The sequence below is a fragment of the Sparus aurata genome, chromosome 22, assembly GCF_900880675.1.
Source record: "Sparus aurata chromosome 22, fSpaAur1.1, whole genome shotgun sequence".
Taxonomy (NCBI): domain Eukaryota; kingdom Metazoa; phylum Chordata; class Actinopteri; order Spariformes; family Sparidae; genus Sparus; species Sparus aurata.
This window is the reverse complement of record NC_044208.1, coordinates 21,367,519-21,385,807: the sequence shown is the minus strand read 5'-3', so window position 1 is coordinate 21,385,807 and position 18,289 is coordinate 21,367,519. Positions and strand designations below refer to the sequence as shown.

The following is an 18,289-nucleotide window of genomic DNA, read 5'->3' as shown; positions in this document are numbered from 1 at the left end:
AGTGCGACTGTCATCCTCGAGAAAATTGCTTGACAGTTACTCAAACGGTGATCCGTCTCCGTTTGGAGCCGGCGTCGGCATTAAACTGGTTTCGTAAATGTGTTGGGTTTTTTTTTTTTTTTTCCGGAGGCGACATTTCAGAACAATCCCACCTCCCTCTGTAAATTAAAGCAGATACATCCGGTGTTCGGCAGCAGACTCGGCAGTCGTATGTAAAGGTTACCTTGAGAATGCATCATCGAGTCCATCCTCCACGTCCTGTTGGGACATAAACAATACAGATCAATACGCACAGAAGTGACCGCAGCTTACAGTCATGCTGCTCCTTTTTCAGAGCTCACCTGAGTCAGCGCTCTGTCGTGACTTATTTTATCTGAAGGACACGCAAATTCATTGATGAGCCGGAGAATCAAACAATGCATATTTTTGCTCCAGTGACTGTGAATATATAAAAATAAAAGGCGCTATTCGTGTGGCTTTATTACATGAAGTCTAGAAACAACTGCGGGAAAGGGAGAGCAGAAATCTCAGTCCTTTATCCAAGCCAGAGACCCCATCAATTTAAATCACCAGACATTGTTTTGATTCATGACCTGCTAATAAACATAAAATAAATACTGTTCTGCCCTTTTTACGCTGAAATCCATATAACCCCGATAAAAAGCGAGCATGATGAAAGGATTGTAAACTAGGAATAAGTAAGAGAGGAGAGCATTAAAGATGATGAAAATCTGATTCCATTAAACCATCACTTCTCCCAGCAGAGAGATGATTCATATTTGAGCGAATACGCAACAGTGAACTCAGAGGGATCTGAGATCAGTCTGCTGCGGAGATATTCTAATGAGTATGGTGTCACCTAGTGTTAAGAATCCGCAAGTGAATGCCAGGACGGGGGAGTGATGAGCCTCTGTGAAATGATTTACAGCATCTGCATGAAACTGCTCCGATTACAGCTACATCCTTAGCGGTGCACTCGCCTTCAAACTGAGTGGAAAACTACAGTTTAGTGGTAAATCTAAAGTCTTCTAATAAGAGTTTATTTCATCATGCACTCAATTTTATCCTCTCTTTAATTCCCAGCATTTGACCAAAAAATAGATTCTAAAATGAAGAAAAACTGCGTAAAGAGGCATCAGCATGGCCATAATTATGCAAAAATGACCACGCAGAGGCTTCATTAATCTGTGGAAGTCATCTGTCAGGCCAATAACATTGATCTCATGCTGTTCATTCATCAATTCATAATTTTATAGGTCCGGTCGGCAGTTTTGGTTTGGTTTTGTCCATTCCGGGCTACCATGAAAAATGGAGGACGGACAAAAACACAAGGATTGTTATTTTCGGATTGTTGTAGTCTAATAAAAACACAATTATGAGCATTACATTACATTTCTGCCCCCTTAAATCCCTTGAAATCCTACGCACTGGTCCTTTACGAAGCTGGAACAAGCAGATGTTTGACATTTTTGCTTGGAAATTGACTTAAAGATAGTTCCCGATTCATTCTCTTTCAGTGAACTGAACAATTTATAATTGCAGCTCTAACTGATGCATCCATTCAAAAATAACCAAACCATGACTTAGTCCCAGATGGTGCGACATACCCAGGAGTCGTGTTTGATCGGTCGCCTCCGGGTGGGGTTACTCCGAGGTGAGGGCGAGCTGAGCGACGCAGCGAAGATGGGCCTCCGGAGCTTCTCCTCCATCCCGCCGGGCTTGTGCGCCTCTGGATCTGAGGGGAGACGGTAAGGTGTGGGCGATACATCGACGGAGGGGGTGGAATGAAAGGAGGGCAGAGAGGTAAACATGGAGGAGACAGCAGGTGAGGGGGTGGAGAATCGAGTCAGCTTTTTTTTTTTCGTCCCTTTAACTCTGCAGCACATCGGCTCCAGCCTGCGGCGCTCGCAGCTCTTCCTCTGCAACAGGCAGCATTTAAATCACCTCTTTCGAACTTTCATACGTGCCCCGAGGTCCCGAGGTCACAGAGGCTTTCACATCAATTTTCCCCCCCCCTGTCCTCGGGCCACCGTCGCTGCAAGCAGAGCCAGTTTTAATTGAAAGAAGCTGGAAACGCCGGCTCTTAACTAACTACAAACCGAATGGCTGATTAAGTCTCACTCTGCGGCCCCTCTGACCCCCTGAGGTGGGGAAAACATTTTGACCTATAAATGTCACGGCCATTGGAAAGCACTTAGATCCACTGCTCCCCCGGATGACTAACGAGAAGCGTTTAATTAGGTGATTTGCCAATCTGAATATGAGAGCCGCGACTGACGCCGGTTAAATCTGTTTGTGAGAGGGGGGGGGGGGGGCGGTGTCTGACTATGAAACTACAAGTGCCATTGCTAGAAGGTCATATTAAAGTCATTATGTGACTGACCGCAACAGCATTTACTTAATCATGTCCACTGGAAACTGCCGGGTTTGTGAAGGATCATGAACCCTCAGGTCTGGAAAAATTTGGTCCTGCGAGGACGCAAGCGCTCCTCTAAATCTGCATCTAATTGCCGTCTCATTTCAGTGACTACAGCTGTCATTGTTCAAGTACTAATCAGATCACTGTAATCTTGTAAGAGACAGAGAATTTTCTTTCTCTCCAGATTTACAGAGTGTGAGGAGTTTATATAATCTTTGTCCTCATCCTCCAAGAATTACAGCACAGGACATTTTCCCAGCACGGCATAAAAAAAACCTGCCGGTGAATATTAAAGCCTCAGAGGAACAACTAACTGAGCGTTAATCAAAGATCAGGTACATAAAAAAAAATTGCTGATGGGTTTCTGAGCAACGCGGGGCTGAGAATAAAAAACAAACCTGACTGTTTTGACAGCTGAGGAGAAGATAAACACCTGGAGCTAATTTTGTGCCTTAAAACAAAAATAAACAGTGGAAAATGTCCATTATCAGAAGAAGCACACCTCCCGCTGAGCTCAGTGTGGATAATCAGCTGTCGGCTCTAATGACACCGTCAGTGCCACGGATTTTATACGGTGTACAAAAAAAACTTCAGGGAGGTGGTGGATAGTTTTCCACAGAGCCTGGCGAGGAAGAAACACCTCGCTTCAAGGTCGGACAGATCACGCTATCTCGCACTTGGTGGCTGCAGAAGGGGTTGTGCGCACATTTTGTCGGGGCTCTGTTACGCCGCGACGCCTTGATGATCTGGGCCGAGGTGCGTTTAGAGTCTCAGCGAGCGACTCAAAGTAGAAGATCGGAAATGCATCCGGTTGTGAAGCTGATGAAACCAAAACTACAATCACTGCCTGGCGGGTCTATGCCTGTGCGCACCGGTCAAGGTGCAGCTCACATCTAAGTCAGTCCAGATTCATGGATGAAAAGGATTTAATAAAAGCTATTAGGTGAATTATATAACATACCCTAGTGACTTCTGAATCCAGCGAATAACTTCCAGTGAGAAACATGCTGTCTTCTTTTAGAGATTGTTTTGTACAGAGGTGCACGCGGACTGACGAGGAGCTTCATCACATGGTGCGACAACAATCAAACTACTGCTGTGTGTTTATGAGCGTGTACGTTCACTGACAGAAATAAAAAGTTGAATTTCTGTTGTGTCTTCACCCGCTTGTTACAAAAAAGTTGATTCCGGGAACATGAAGAAGACACAGATTTGAAATCGTCGATGCTTATAGGATAGGAATAGGATCATCGTGTAACATAAATATAACATCTTGTTTCATTTGTATTTTAAGTTGATTAGCGGTATGAATGAATCAATAAATAAATAGACTGATGAATTAATGAATTGATTAATCAATAAAGGATTCATTATTCTCTCATGTCTCCCTTTACAACGACACAGCCAACATTTTTTACATAACAACATAATGTAAATTATTCATTATTCAAATTATCCATATTCATCATATTAAAATTAGAAATTCGATGCAAAGAATGAATTGCAAGCCTAACAGCAAAGCCACAATATTAGGTGCAGCCGGTCTGTCACTGGTGCTCTTTGCTCTGAACTCTGCAGGGCCAGCCAGGTGAGAAATAACAAAGGTCGTCCATTTTGTGAAAATATCACATATGACGCCAAATCAGAATCAGACAAAACGTGAAATATGATCACAATCTACCTTCGGTTCCTGAATTACGGTGTTGATGATGGCTCGGATAGGGGTTTTTTTTGCAGAGCTTTATGATGTCCCAGTGAAGTTGACCTCTGGGACAAAAAATGTCATCATTACATCTTTATATCCTTGTGAGACATATATGCAAATTGCTGCCTCGGCTAGCACATTAATTCCTGGGTTATGGCCAAAAAACGTGCTTTGTGAGGTCACGGTGACCTTTGAGTGAACTTTGACCACCAAAATGTCATCAGCTCATACTGAAGTCCAGCTGGATGTTTGCGCCACATAAGGAATAATTCCCCCTCAGTTGTTTTTTTTAAATGTGAAACCCATTTCTGGATTAAGAGTGTGAGGGAGTAGTCTGTTTGTTGAAAATTAGATGAGAATATTGTAACCGCTCTAATGTCTGAAAATATGAAATGCACCATGAAGTATAGAAACAACTCTGTGGGTTTTTGCGGCTTACGTGCCCGACTTCTCTCGGCCAGGCATTCTAACCTCCTGGCATGTAAAACCTGGCACACGTTATTTTCTGTATGGATTAAATTAACCAGACATAACATAATTATCGAGCTCTACAGCTGCTGCTAGATGGATCTTTTTTTTTTTAACTTCAGATGAGAGTCAGGCGAGCCGTTTCTCCACATCTAATCTTTGTGTAAAGTAAGATAATCCTGTCCTGGCTTTATAATTCACACACAGAGACGAGAGCGGCTTCAATCTTCTCATATAAATCCCTGCAAGAGAACAAACAGGCTCGTGGTTGAATTGAGCAGCCCTTTTTAGTTATAAGATCACATCTGTTTGTCCTTGCAGTTGAACTCAATTTGATGAGCAGAGACACCTTGTGGACGAGGACACGAACCAGATGAACTCACCCGCCGGGACGCACGGAGCGTTGTTTGTCGTCTCCGTCTGGCCGTTGCTCGCCGCACAAGAGCAGCAGGTCCTCGCCTTCTTGCTTTTCCCTGCAGACGGGGAGAAAAAAAAGAGAAAAAAAAAAAACTCAGCCTGAAGAAAATGATAACATCCATTTCAGCCCTTGGTTGTCAGTAACTCAAGTTCAGTGGCAGTTTTAAATGCAGAGAGCACGGTGGAGACCGTGGAGGTCATTTTCCATCTCTTCCTTTTGGTTATTAAACATATTCATTAACTCTCCTCCCGACCAAACGAGTTCCCCGTCACGTTGGTCACAGATTTAATGGATTAAAGCCTTTCCTTACTTCCTTCCCTTTTTTTTTCTGAACAGTCCAAGGTGAGAGCCTTTCACTGAACTGACACGACGACGCCTTCGCTTTTGTTCGGTTGACTCACCTTCCTGAGCAATCTCCCAAAGATCGAGGGCCACTTTGAAGGCCTGGGCTACCGTTAGTGTCACCGCCTGAGCCTGGAGAGATGAGAAGAAGAGAGGGATAACACATGAATGGAAACTGAACAATGATAAGGCTCTTTATTACACCCACAATTAAAAGGTAGATAGTTGTCTGCAGCACAACCGTTTTGATGGAAATCTAGGGCAATAACTGTGGTCAATTCACATGTGATTTGGCAAGTGTAGTTTGGTTATTTAACAGGCGATACTGTGTGAGAAGAAAACAGAAAGTCCATTACAGAGAGATGGTACAAGGCTGAACCACCCACACACGATGAATGGCTCTGAAATCGCTGCTGAATGATATGATATGGAACAGGTAAGTCATAGAATAAGAGCTTAAGAGGAACAAACGTCCAGAGATATGGACGATGTTTACATGTCAACGACAAGATCAGAGAATGTACCACTGAGTATGTCTCATTAGTAATGTGGAGATGAGCCTCACTCCAGACCCAACATGTGTGTTCTTTTCTTTCTTTTTTCCCCTTTTTCCTTTCGCGTGCATGTAATTTCCCAACAATGGAAAATCAATGAAAATAAATTATTTATGAAATCAGAGTGAGCATAATGGATACAGGAGATCTGGTGATGTTTTCCCATCTTTAGTCTTTGATTTAACCGTCCATTGCAATTATTAGCTTCACAGTCCAAATGTCAAAACGTTTTCTATAAACAAAAGACTATCTCTGTTTCTAGTGTTATTAATTCAGGTAGGATTAACAGTAATCAGCAGGCACTGGTGCAGTCACTCTCAGAGAGCGGGTCTCTCTACAGTTTGAGCTGCCGAACAAGGTGAAAGAAATTGAAGATTCATATCTGCAGGACACCTTTGAGCAACATCAGGGAGCCCGCTGGAATATATCTACTACACTTCAAGGTTTCTGCCACAGAAATGGACAGCAACCCCTCACTGCAGCGTGGTTCTCGAAAATGACTGCCCGGCTAGTAAAAAACAGGAAAGGCCCAGCTAAAGACCAGACTACAGCTGACGTTATCCAAACAACTGTTGAGAGTTCATATACTGAATCATAGAAAAAAAAGCTAGAGCCTGTTTACTCTTCCTAAATGTACATCATTTGTTTGATTATTAATAAAAGTATTTAAAATGCGTATCATCAACACAGACAATGAGCCTACTAACTCGTACATTAAACAAAGACGTGATTTATCAACTTCTCTTTGATATTGCTCGTTTATCCCTTTAAGATCATAGAAAGGAAATGCAAAAAAGTCAGTAATAATTGTCACAATCATGAGGCCTGTTGTGAGGTGGGTCGCGATTGTTAGTCGTTTAAAAAAAAAAAAGTGGTTCCCCGGAGAAAAACTTTGGGAAATGCTGCACTAATGAGACGTCAGGTGAACTGCCACAAGATGGAGCCACACACCACCTACATTCAGGCTACTTGCTGCCTCAAGTGCAGCTCATCACATTTACTCAGCCCCCCCCCAAAGAATCTGACCTCGAGTCCAACAGCATATATTCCATACATTCAGATAAATACACATATACACAACAAGCGATGTACGCAGACATTGGCTTCAATCTTCTTATATAAAGCCCTGCTAGAAAACAAACTGGCACGCTGCACGCTTACAATCTTCTTCTTCTGGCAGAGGAACGCGTGGCACTCCAAGGTCTCGTTGAACTGACTCTGGGAGACGTACGCGAAGACCTTATCCTGAGTTTTATCCGCTGTGCAGTACGAGATTCTGGAAGAGAAGAAGAAGAAGGAAAAAAAAAATCAACAAACATCATACTAATTTCCCAACACTATCAATCAACCTGCCATAAGTGCACTTAAGATGATAAATGGTGCAAATTGCAGCAGATAGGAACCACGGGACGACATCCTTTGTAATCACAGGACACACACACTGAACAAAAGGGACGACGTGTACGCAGCATTAACAAAAAACACAAACACAAATCAAAGTGCGATACGCTGCGTACGTGTCAATATAGGCCACGACTTTTTAGCTTCAGCGCTCAACCTTTTTGCATATGCATAAGCAGTCCAATCATAGCGGGATGAGAGCGACGCTTTATGAATATTATGCTGATTTTGGGTCCCACAGCTGGGAACAGTGGAGCAGGAGACAGATGAGATGGAATCTGAGACTGAGCTCTTCGGTGCCTCATATTTCGCGACAAAAGTGTGAATATGAAACAACTCCAACGCCGATATGGTATTCTGGATTCGAGGTTCTCCACGTTGAGTTAGTTGAGTGTAGTGTAAATGAAGCCACGGGGACATCCTTTACTCCAACACACAGGCGTAATAAGTGCACATTTTATGCTGAATTCAGTGTGTTCAGGTGAGAGTTTTGTCTTCCTTATCTCTGGAGGACATGAATGAATATAGGAAGGCACGTGAAGCTGCAGGAAATTAGATATAGAAACTGTTCAATTTCTGAAGTAACCTCCCTGACAGTTATATAAAAAAAGCGCGGCTTGTGTTGAAATATCTGAATTTCCACTGTCAGTTGGAAAATGGAAAGCCTCGGATTCCGAAATTTATCTCCGCTGTGGCTACATTGCACTCGAGACCTCGTTCCCGACAGTCACGCCCAATCTCTCCTGGATCTAATAAATGTTCCAGAAAGCCCAATGTCTGCAAAACCACTGACAGCCGCGGCCCGTTATTTTTCAATGGTTATCTAAAACCAATCTAGACGAAGTCCACCGAGCCGTTTTGCTCCCCCGCATGGGCTCACTGAAGCGACGCACATGGACCTGATGGCTCCCGTTTGCCGGACTTTATGCAGGCCATTAGAGGCCGTATTGATCCGGAGTCACCCTGTGTGTCCGTCCAATTTTGTCGCCTGAAGCAGCAGCGGTGCGTCCTTTTTGTTGCTTTAAATAGATGTGTAAATGAGACACTGTGAGTGATGCACTAGACCTTTGTTGTTGTAATTAAAGAAACAACCTTTAATATGAGTGGCACAAGGACCAGATTGGGGGCTTTTATCCTCATCGCCCCAGGTATCGATCTCAACAGAAGTTATTGGTTTTCCTCGACTTGAAGACATCAAATCGTTGCATCTCACTCAACTAGACTTAGACACTCGGTGTCTCTGCGTGCATATCGTCATCATCGCTGAGAAAAGACGCCACAGGGCTGCAGTCGGTGGCGTGCTGAGCTGTGTAAAAACCTGACCGTCATTACACAAACTTGTACACAAAAGAGGGATCTGCAGCTGGCGGCCACTCATCTGCACTTCAACAGGGGCACTGAATAAAAATGATGTAATTTACCCGATCAAACAACAGGCAGGAAAATCACCAGCCTTCACACCTCTCTCTCTCTCTGTCAGATTGTTTGCTGCCTTGCACCGCTGATGCGTGACCCACATTGCAATGCCCAGGACACCCGGGCTCTGTATATTCCCCCCCCTTCTACTCCCTCCGCCACCCCGTGCTCTAACTTATATTTGGACCCTAATTGCAGAAATATGAGCGGAGAGAAAGTTGAAAGGGCTGACCTATTTAAGTTCAGAAAACAAGCCTGATGTAACCAAAGTAGTCTAACTGCTCAATATACATTTAATTATCATCTTATTTACTCATTATCTACTTTTCCTCAGCTCCGATATTTCCCGCAACCCTCAACTCCACTTATTTCCTATTCAAACTTGTGTTGTTTAAGCCTCAACAGATTCTTGCTGTGTGTGTGCTCTCTTAATCTCAATGTGTTTTCCCATAATATGAATAACTATGCAAATCAATGATTAAAAAGTCATATCATACACTAGATAATGAGTCAGACAAGGGCTAAACAATACTAACTGTATTATCTTTTTGCAGTGTGATACAATCTGTTGTGTTTTCAATGGGAATGGTCATTTTTGCATTTTGATATGTTGTGACACAATTTATCTTCATCGAATGAAAGACAGTCACATTTCTTTAGTTTTTTTGGTTTTTTAAACTGGCGCCTACATTACCCACAATGCAACTAGACACCGACATCACCGAAGGCGATTTATCCGATTACACGCAGCTTCCTCTGGAGCCGTGACAGATTTATACTACTTTTTTTTCTCCACATGTGCAGTAGTACTTCCCCAAGACCTGTAAACACACTTTAAAGTCGAAAAAATTGGTGGAGTCACCCTTTAAGTAACCAACGCTTCAGAGTGATAAAATACAATAAAACAAAAAAGTTAAGTCCCACTCTGAGTGCCACGAAGTTGTAAAGTTGTTACAAAGGTTCTAAGCAACCATCGACAGATGAAGACTGCGGCACGAAGATTAAAGTCTGCAAACACATCCAGTCTGTGGAAAATCGGCACTAACTCTTCTCTCTTATCGCACATTGCAGTAGGGAGATAACCAGGAGTTCTTAGACAAGAGAGTTTTACAAATGAATTCGAACGAGAAGTGCTGTTCGTCGTCCACAACACGCTGTTTGACTTCTCAGAACACTCGGCCGTAAGCATAAGCAAAATGAGCGTAGCAGGTACAGCTCATCTCGCCTACACAGCCTAATAAGTACCAGCAAGAATCTACAGTGTGTGAGTGTGATCTCAACACTCAACTGTGGACAAAACCAAATGACGATGGTGGATTATGATACTTGCATCCCCTTTAAATCAACAGCAGCAGTGTCACAAACAGGAACGCACTATACAATATGTGCAACACAGACGACCGTTCATTATAAAAAGGCATCCGTGTGACAATAATGTGAATCTCTACACAAAGGCATCTCACTGGAGTGAACACACATTTGTGACTCCATCTATTTGGCAAACACACTTCTTTTCTTTTTCGCTTGACGCGTGGAGTGTGATGAATACGTGCGTCTGCAAAGGTCTGTTAAGATCCCCCTGCATGCAGACTTCGCTCATTATAAAAGACAAAAAGACGATTTAATTACCGCCACCTATGTGCTGCACGACGGATCACATTCAGAAAAATTAGGCCTTCATCTTGAAACAACAACGGAAAGCAAATTAATAAATAACTGACGGCGTGGCAGAGTTCTCTCTGAGCTCGAACAACGGAAGCTGAGCTGTCAGTCTGCATCATATCTCTGAAGGGGCTCCGCGGACCACAAGCCTTTGATCTCCTCGCCGTGCAGAGCACCGGTGTTTGTGCGGCAGAGAGAGAGAATATCAATGGAAATATTTAAATATTTACAGAACAAAGCCCCGGATAGAAAACTTCACACTTCAAAGCCTCAAAATTCTCTGCATACGCTCAACGAAGCAGGTATGCTCTTTAACCGCAACAATGAACTACTTTCGTTCAACTTTTTCCCCGACACATGTGCAGTAATGTAAAAACAGCACTTGTGCTTTTCGCTGCAAAGAAGCGGGCATCAAAACAAACACGCCGGCACCTTTCCTGTTCGGTTTTGAACTTGCCAAGATATGCATCCCTGGCTGCTTAAGACAGACACACTGCTACATGTATGGAGTCTATGTTCATATGAATAAACACTGTTATGAGGTTACAGAAATTGTAATTAAGACTGTTTATTCATACAAACATGGACTCCATACATAAAGCAGTGTGTCTGTCTTAAACAGCCATGCATATCTTGGCAAGTTCAACACCAGCTCTGCCGAATACTGCATCCCCCTCATGCCGCGAGGGCCATGCAGATCCCGGCATGCAGGCAATTCTCAGCATAACACCAGCCGCTCAGGAATCACGCAGACATGTCTCACAAATCTATCAGTATGTCAGAGCAAATGCATCATTACCAGGCGGAGTGTCAGTCATGGTTCCAGCTCTCCTTTTTTTTTTTTCTCCGACCTGCATGTTTTTGGCTGATTGATATGCCGGTCGGCGTCTCAGGGCTTCTGTCAGAATATGAATCAGCGACACCAGTCCAGATGGAGGCTGGAACACCACCCAACGAGCCGCCCCACATTGGGAGTTGCAAGTATCACCGTCTGTGTTTTTGAGATTCAATTGGAGTTTTTTTTTTTTAGATGCATGAACTGTGGAGCTAGTGCCAGGAGACGGTCAGCTTAGCTTAAATAATGAGAGCAGGAGGACAACAGCTAGCTTGACTCATACATGCCAGAACTTCTAAAACATAAAATGTTAGCCATTCAGTTTTTAATTTTTTTGGGTTTATGCTAATTCCCTTTTTCAAACTTTGGCTAGCTGTTCTCACCCTGCGTCATGCTAAGCTCTGGTGTTGAACATTTCCATTCCAAAGAGATTAGATATCACGTGGGGCTTTGGCCAACCCGAGTGTCTGGTTCCTTCAAGGTTCAAGGTAACAAATGTAAGTTGTAGTCCCTTTATGGGAGCCGTTACCGTCGGTTCCGAAGGCCCGTTATTCCAAAAACCCCAGTCACCTGAAGAACACCCAACTGGACCGGCCCGTCATCCCAAAATTAAACAAACATCCAGTGCTCTGAAGACCCATTGTTCTGAAAATACACACTTTCCACACTTTTAAACCAAATGACATACCCTCACCCTGACAAGACAACATAATAATAAGGGATAGAAACTCAAGGGAGGGTGTGTAATTTTGTAAAAAAAAAAAGAAAAAAAAAAAAAAAAACAGCTTCGGAGCAGTGGGCTTTTGTTTTTATCGAACTTGTTTTGTTTGGGAATAATGGGCCTGTCGGAACAATGGGTAGTTTTCCTTTTATGGTTAAGCTCACAACCTGAGGAAAGAAGCTGCTCAGTAGTCCGATGGCAGCAGGGTGGGTATGGTCTTTTCATATCCTTTGGCTCCGCGCAGACACCTCACCCTCCCCTCACTGATGCCAATGATGCACCGGGCAGCTTTTTCATCCTCCTCCAGAGCCTTCCCGTCCTTCAACTTTAAATTGAGTTTTCCTGGCTCACAGTCAAATGACAGCTCTTGGCAAACGCATTTTGGATCATCATATCAACATATGTACATCTAGGCTCCGATCTCCATATTTTTCTCTCCGTGCAAAATATTGCCTCATTTTATATTTTGACTAAGACAACTCTGGAATTTATCACAAGACCAGAACTGCAGCGATATCTACTGTGTTGAATAATTCACCTCAAAAAAGGTTAAACCACTGCAGGATACAATCTAACCTCCTGTGCGGTTAAGTCCTTGGCATAATCCCTACAGTGCCAGTGGCTGGACCTACAGCGGCACTACAAGGCAGACCTGGTTTTTGAAGTTCGAGCCTGTGATAATAAAACCCGAGTGATGCTGCAAATCAGACGCTCTGTGAAGTGCGCCGCCAAGGCTGCTGAATCCAATATCGGGTTGTTAAACTGTGAAAACTTAAACGCCAACAACACAAGATGATACTGCGTTGTTTTTGTGTGGATGGATGGGTGAGTGGGTGGGTGGGTGGATGTGGGTTTGTGTGTTTGAGGAGGGGGTGGGAGGGTCATGGCTGCGAGGATCCTATTTCCAATGCGATGCACAATGTCTTCCTGTCTGTTTTTTTTTTCTACCCCCCACTAAGCTTCCCCCCCGGGGGAAACAACCCCACTCAAATTAAGCGCGGATACACAATTAACTCTAAACACACAAACATGTACACACACACTCACTGTGTGAGGTGCACACTTACAGGAAATGCCCATCCATGTGTGGGCACATCCACCTTGTGCATCTAACTCTTTTCTTCCTCATTTGTGATGCACAATAAACAGTGTGATTTGATCCATTCTCTCATCCTCCAGTTTCTCTTTTCACCCTTCGCTTCCTCTCCCGGCCAATAAATGGATTATGTGCAACTAAAATAAGACACAAGAAAAAGGAGGGGCAAGAGGGGAAGAGGGGAAAAGGGGGCTGTAAGGAGGCGGCGGTGAGGGGGTGGGGGTCTCATAAAGGGGATAAATCGATCCTCAGTCAACCCAAGCTCTGCATGTGGCCCCTCAAATCTCTCCTGTATCATTACTCGGGGAGTGTTGGCCGAGAGCGGCGGCGCGAGTTTCAAAGTGGGCAATTAGTCGTGGGCACGCCTGCGTTCAGAGCCCTGTTTATGTTAATACGAGCAGAAAAAGAGAAATTCCTATCTAGACAGTAGAAAGGAGAGTGGGAAGGAGGAGAGGAGGGCGAGATAAGGAGGGAAGAGAAGGAGATCAAAGACGAGGCTGATTCCCCTGGCCTGTGGTCTGCTACCGCTGATAAGGTGGATCAGAATGGGATGCGGACCTGTGTGTGTGTGTGTGTGTGTGTGTGTGTGTGTGTGCACATACACACACATGAATAGACAGCGACCACACACACACACACACACACACACAGTATTTATCACAGCCCGCTCTCTAATCATAGTCCAACTATATGATGTTTACACTGTAATCCTCAATGTAACAAGGCCCGGTCCATTACAGGAAGCTATCCAGAGAGAGGAAGTCAGCCAAACATATCACAACCACACACATGAGCACACACACACTTTTCAATGATTCAGGATACAATGAAACCTTGCATGGTGCTGAGAAAGGTTAGCTTTCATTGACACAGAGGCACAGTAGCAGACATCCCCCCCCTAGCAACCCCCCTCCTGCCCTCCCATTATTGGTCTCCGAGCGAATTGATCAAACCTGAAACACACAACGGCTCTGAGCCGAGAACTGCTCGGTTCAATCCGGCAGGAGAAGCCTCGGCAATGGACAGGGGGGGAAAGTGACCTACATAGAGGATATCAGTGTCTTCCTGTATCAGATAAGGCCTCTTCTTTGTTTTTAGGACTCAACTTGAAGGATTACCATCATTGTTAGGCACAGGTGATTACCGTTCAATGAGAAGGAATAAATGGATTGGTGAAGACTGAGATCATGCATTTAATAAACCCACCTTAAGTGATTTTTTATGCGATATTGCTCAACGATCCTCTTAAAATCATCCGTTTACTCCTTGAGTTAACCGTGTGAATATTCAAAGAAACAGTCCTTAAAGCTTTGCGCGATGTTTTCAATCATTCGCAACAAAGCCAATAGTCCTTAATGAGGTAATTGCCTCTCGTAACATTTAACAGTAAAAGGCTCCACACTGACCGTACTAGGCGGGAATCTAAATTAAACCCTGAAGTGCACGTGTGCTCTCTCCTGGAGTGTTTGTCTGATTTAGCCCTGCCATTCTTCAGCTTTCTCTGTATAGCATGATGGTAAGTCGGTGTTTGTTCAATCAAAATCTAAAGCCATGCTGTTACCTGTGTGAGGTAGTACTTAGTTATGGCAACGCTTTGAGATAGATGGTAGAACGCCCACAATGCGAACTGATGTTGACTAATTGAATATTAGTCTTCGAGGATAAGTTCACCCACAAAACATTTCACGTTGGAGCATTCTCCTAAAAAACTGAAAAAAAGGGGACTTGTTTAAAAACGGATCAACACAGCTTGCCCGGTGTAACCCAAGACTCCTGGACGGCCCAAGATACCCAACCGACGTTATTTACACCCTTTTCCCGGTTGTTTTTTCACGCCAAAAGTGTTAGCGCACATGCCGTCTGAAGTGGGTGCACAAGCTCGACCGCACATCGACGGTGTAAACCACGTGTTTTGACATCAGGTTGGGATCCCAGGGCTTCCAGGGACTTAGATTGGACACCCGAATAACTGGATGGAGCCATTTAATTCACACTTTATGTCCCCATCGTCTTCAGTTGTTTAGGAGAACGCTGCTGCAACATTTTCCCGTGAAGCTCCCAAAATGTTTTGTGGACTGCAATTCCCCCTACCTGTGTAAGCCTACCTTGAAGTGTTGGGTGAACTTGGGTGATCTTTTAAACTTAAGTATTGGATAGTGCTAATCATGACGAAAAACAAACAAATAAATAAATAAAATTGATTTCTATTCATTCGGAGAGTGAAGAAAAGAGAAAACAGAGGGTAGAGTAGAAGTCAGGGGATCTGTCAGGCAGTAGCTGAGTCTTGAGCTAATGGGTTGCAATGGGACCGGCTGACGTACAGACAGACAGATGAACAGATGAACAGTCTGACATCCAAGGAGCCACGCAGCTAGCATGGCTGAAAGTGCCTACAGTGAGCGAGGGGGGCTCAGCACAGTCAAACATGGGCTCTGCTGGAGTGCTCGCTTCAGTCAGACCAACCGCTGCGCATTTGCCTCTTAGAAAAAAATCAATTTGAATCCACTCCTTTTTAGTTTACCTGTATATGGAGACATTTTCTATGAGGTCTGTAGTCTCTGTGTCTGTGATGATGATGCCTTTGGGGGAGACTGTCAGTGTTACCTTCCGAAACTTCTTAGCGCTGGCTCTGGCCTGTGGATAGGAAATAGAAAAACACATATGTGCACGTGAAAAAATATCAAATCAGACTGGGAATCTCGCAGTCGGTACATGCAGGGCAGGATGATCGCACTTCTGATTAAAACGCAGCGAGCCCTCAAATGCGACAGTAGCTGCCGAGCAGAATTAAGCACCCTGCATGAGTTGTCCCAGAAATGTGGGGAATTTATAAAAGGCGACAGAACGCGGGGGGGGGGGGGGGGGGGGGGGGGAGGAGGAGAGCTGCAATGTGGAGCCCGGAGCGAGTACTCGAGGTCGGGCCGGCAGCCAGCGACTCACCCTGCCGCTCCGCTCCATCTGGAGTTTCAGAAAAAAATACGGCCAAAGTGCTGAGCTTGCGGTCTGCGAGAGTGCCTGTTGACAATGACAATGACCTCCTTACCGAGCAATTAGCTGGCAAATGAGAGCAGGTTTTCGCTTCACGCCCAAATGATATCAGGTTAAGAATCAGTGACATGAATCAGGAGTGCAGAGGGGAAGGAGAATGTCATAATTTACAGCACATCTCTACATTCACCCTGCATTAGAGATTCTTTCATTTCAACAGCCGGCACGACGAAATCCAACAGGGAAGGAGCCGAGGATGAAAAGAAAGAGGGGCTTTTGCTGTTCAAACAAAAACAAGGTCTTCTGAAGGACAACAGGAACGGTGCCTTGGCATGCTCTAGGAGCCTAAACGCCCTGGAGACAGTGAGCGCCTCGTTCTCCTTAAACCCGCAGCACTTACAATGTTGGAAACCGGCATTATAATAGGGAGGGCAACATGCGCCGTGGCTGACTGTGGCAGCTCATTCATGTAAGGAAGTGCTAACAGCCACATTTTCTTCTGTCACGTTACCCGTGTCTTGCCACAAGGCAAAAAAAACCAATCTGTCAGCGTGAGATACGCCAAGTTCAGCCCTTTTCTCTATACGTTCGGTCCCTCGGTCTCGTCTTATCACGCCTGACTGACGCATGTAGCGAATGGAAAATGTCACAAATGTATTCAGTAATCCCATTCAGGTTGATTGGTTTCCAAGGGAACAGACAGAGACAACTGAGTTTCAGCTTCTTCTGTCCCGGTGCAAATCAATTGAATCATAATCCTGCCATTAGGCTCGGTTCAGTCTCTAATTGAGAAGTGGAAGGTTTATGATTAGGCTGCCTGTGTCAGGCTTTTCTTTCTGCAGAGAAAAGCCCCCTCCGACACATTAGGCTACGTTAATGTTGGTGAAAAGGTGTGCATGTGAGTGAGCGTGAAATAGAAATGTATACGTATGTGTGTGTGAAAAACAAGCAGCTGACAGGGTTTTGTGCGTCTACAAACTGCCTGCTTTAAAGGCAACAGTCTATTTCAAGAATGTCTTGCGAGACCTGACAGGATTCTGGGCTGATGTAGAAAAACCGTGCTCAGAAATCCCCTGTATGGCTCAGTGTTGTTAGGTAAACATCATATCAATGAGTCGACTGCTGCACATGTGCAAGCCTTGATAATCCGGGATTAGCAGTGGTGTTTCCATGCAGGGACCTTGATATAAACATGGCTCAGCTATGACAACATGCCAGGAGAAATGCACAAAGTTGAAGGTGAAGGAAAAGATTACTCAGTTTACAAGTAGCTGAATATTTCACAGAACATTTAAATCTCAACTTTTTTTTACCCAGGATGGACGGTTTGTCCTGCACGCCAATTTTAAAGAACCCATATTGTGCTCATTTTCAGGTCCATTGTCTTATTTTGGGTAACTATTAGAACAGGTTTACACGCTTTAGTGCTTAAAAACAACCTGCCTGAAACGCATTTCATTTTACCTCCCGTCTCTTTAAGCACTCCCCCCTTCTGAATACCCAGTGTGCTCTGATTGGTCAGCTTGCACACGCCTGACCCGGCACGGCTAATATCAGCAGAGCACCTTGGCTAAATCAATTCTTGCGTGCTAAACTAGCCGCCAGGCATAGATTATACAAATGTGTGACATGATGACATAATTTGATGTCACAAAGTCATGAAATATAAAGTGAGATTACTGACGAGGCGTTTCAGGAGCAGTGCTTTCTGTGGGAGAGAGGAGCTTCTGTCGGTGCAGACTTTGACCTTTTTAACTTTCAAGAAAAAAAGCATAATAGGTCTCCTTTAAAGGTTAAATATATGACATTTCAACAGTATTTCAGCAGCAAACAACAATTTGCGATAAAAGAAAATATAGTGGAGTTATGGCCAGACCAGACTCTGACGAGAAAAGGTGTATCGTAAGCAAACCTTTTCTGTTCTTTGTTGAGGTAGCCTAGTTGCATGCATGTTAGTTCTTGTTAGTCACCCTCTGTCCTCCCCACGACCGTTGTCTACATAGTGGCCTAGTTACAAACTTTCTCAGATTAAAGCTGGAGGTGAGAAATACGCTATGCAGCAACAGAATCCTGATTCAAATTTCATCAGCACTGCCTCATTTTACGGTTTAATCTGAACTTCTCGAGCAGTGCGTTTCCAGATGCGCTCATTTGCTCTCCTCTGTGACGCTGCCGCTCTAATGCGATAACTAGTGGCAGTGAAGGTCACACGCTGTATTTCACCTTTGAAAGTAATTAAAAGTGCAGATGCATATTTAAAAAGG

General features: G+C 44.2%; 1 protein-coding gene across 1 annotated transcript in view; it reads right to left on the bottom strand.

Annotated features, from left to right (window-relative positions):
- The window catches only part of LOC115574041 (low density lipoprotein receptor adapter protein 1), a 53,134-nt gene that overhangs the window by 10,399 nt on the left and 24,446 nt on the right, over positions 1-18,289 (bottom strand). Inside the window, exons 3-8 of the mRNA XM_030405223.1 lie at positions 15,559-15,671; positions 7,068-7,182; positions 5,412-5,484; positions 4,976-5,065; positions 1,608-1,735; positions 224-258 (exon numbers count right to left, since the gene is read on the bottom strand). Coding sequence (XP_030261083.1) covers positions 224-258; positions 1,608-1,735; positions 4,976-5,065; positions 5,412-5,484; positions 7,068-7,182; positions 15,559-15,671 — 554 coding nt within the window. The remainder of the gene's footprint in view (positions 1-223; positions 259-1,607; positions 1,736-4,975; positions 5,066-5,411; positions 5,485-7,067; positions 7,183-15,558; positions 15,672-18,289) is intronic.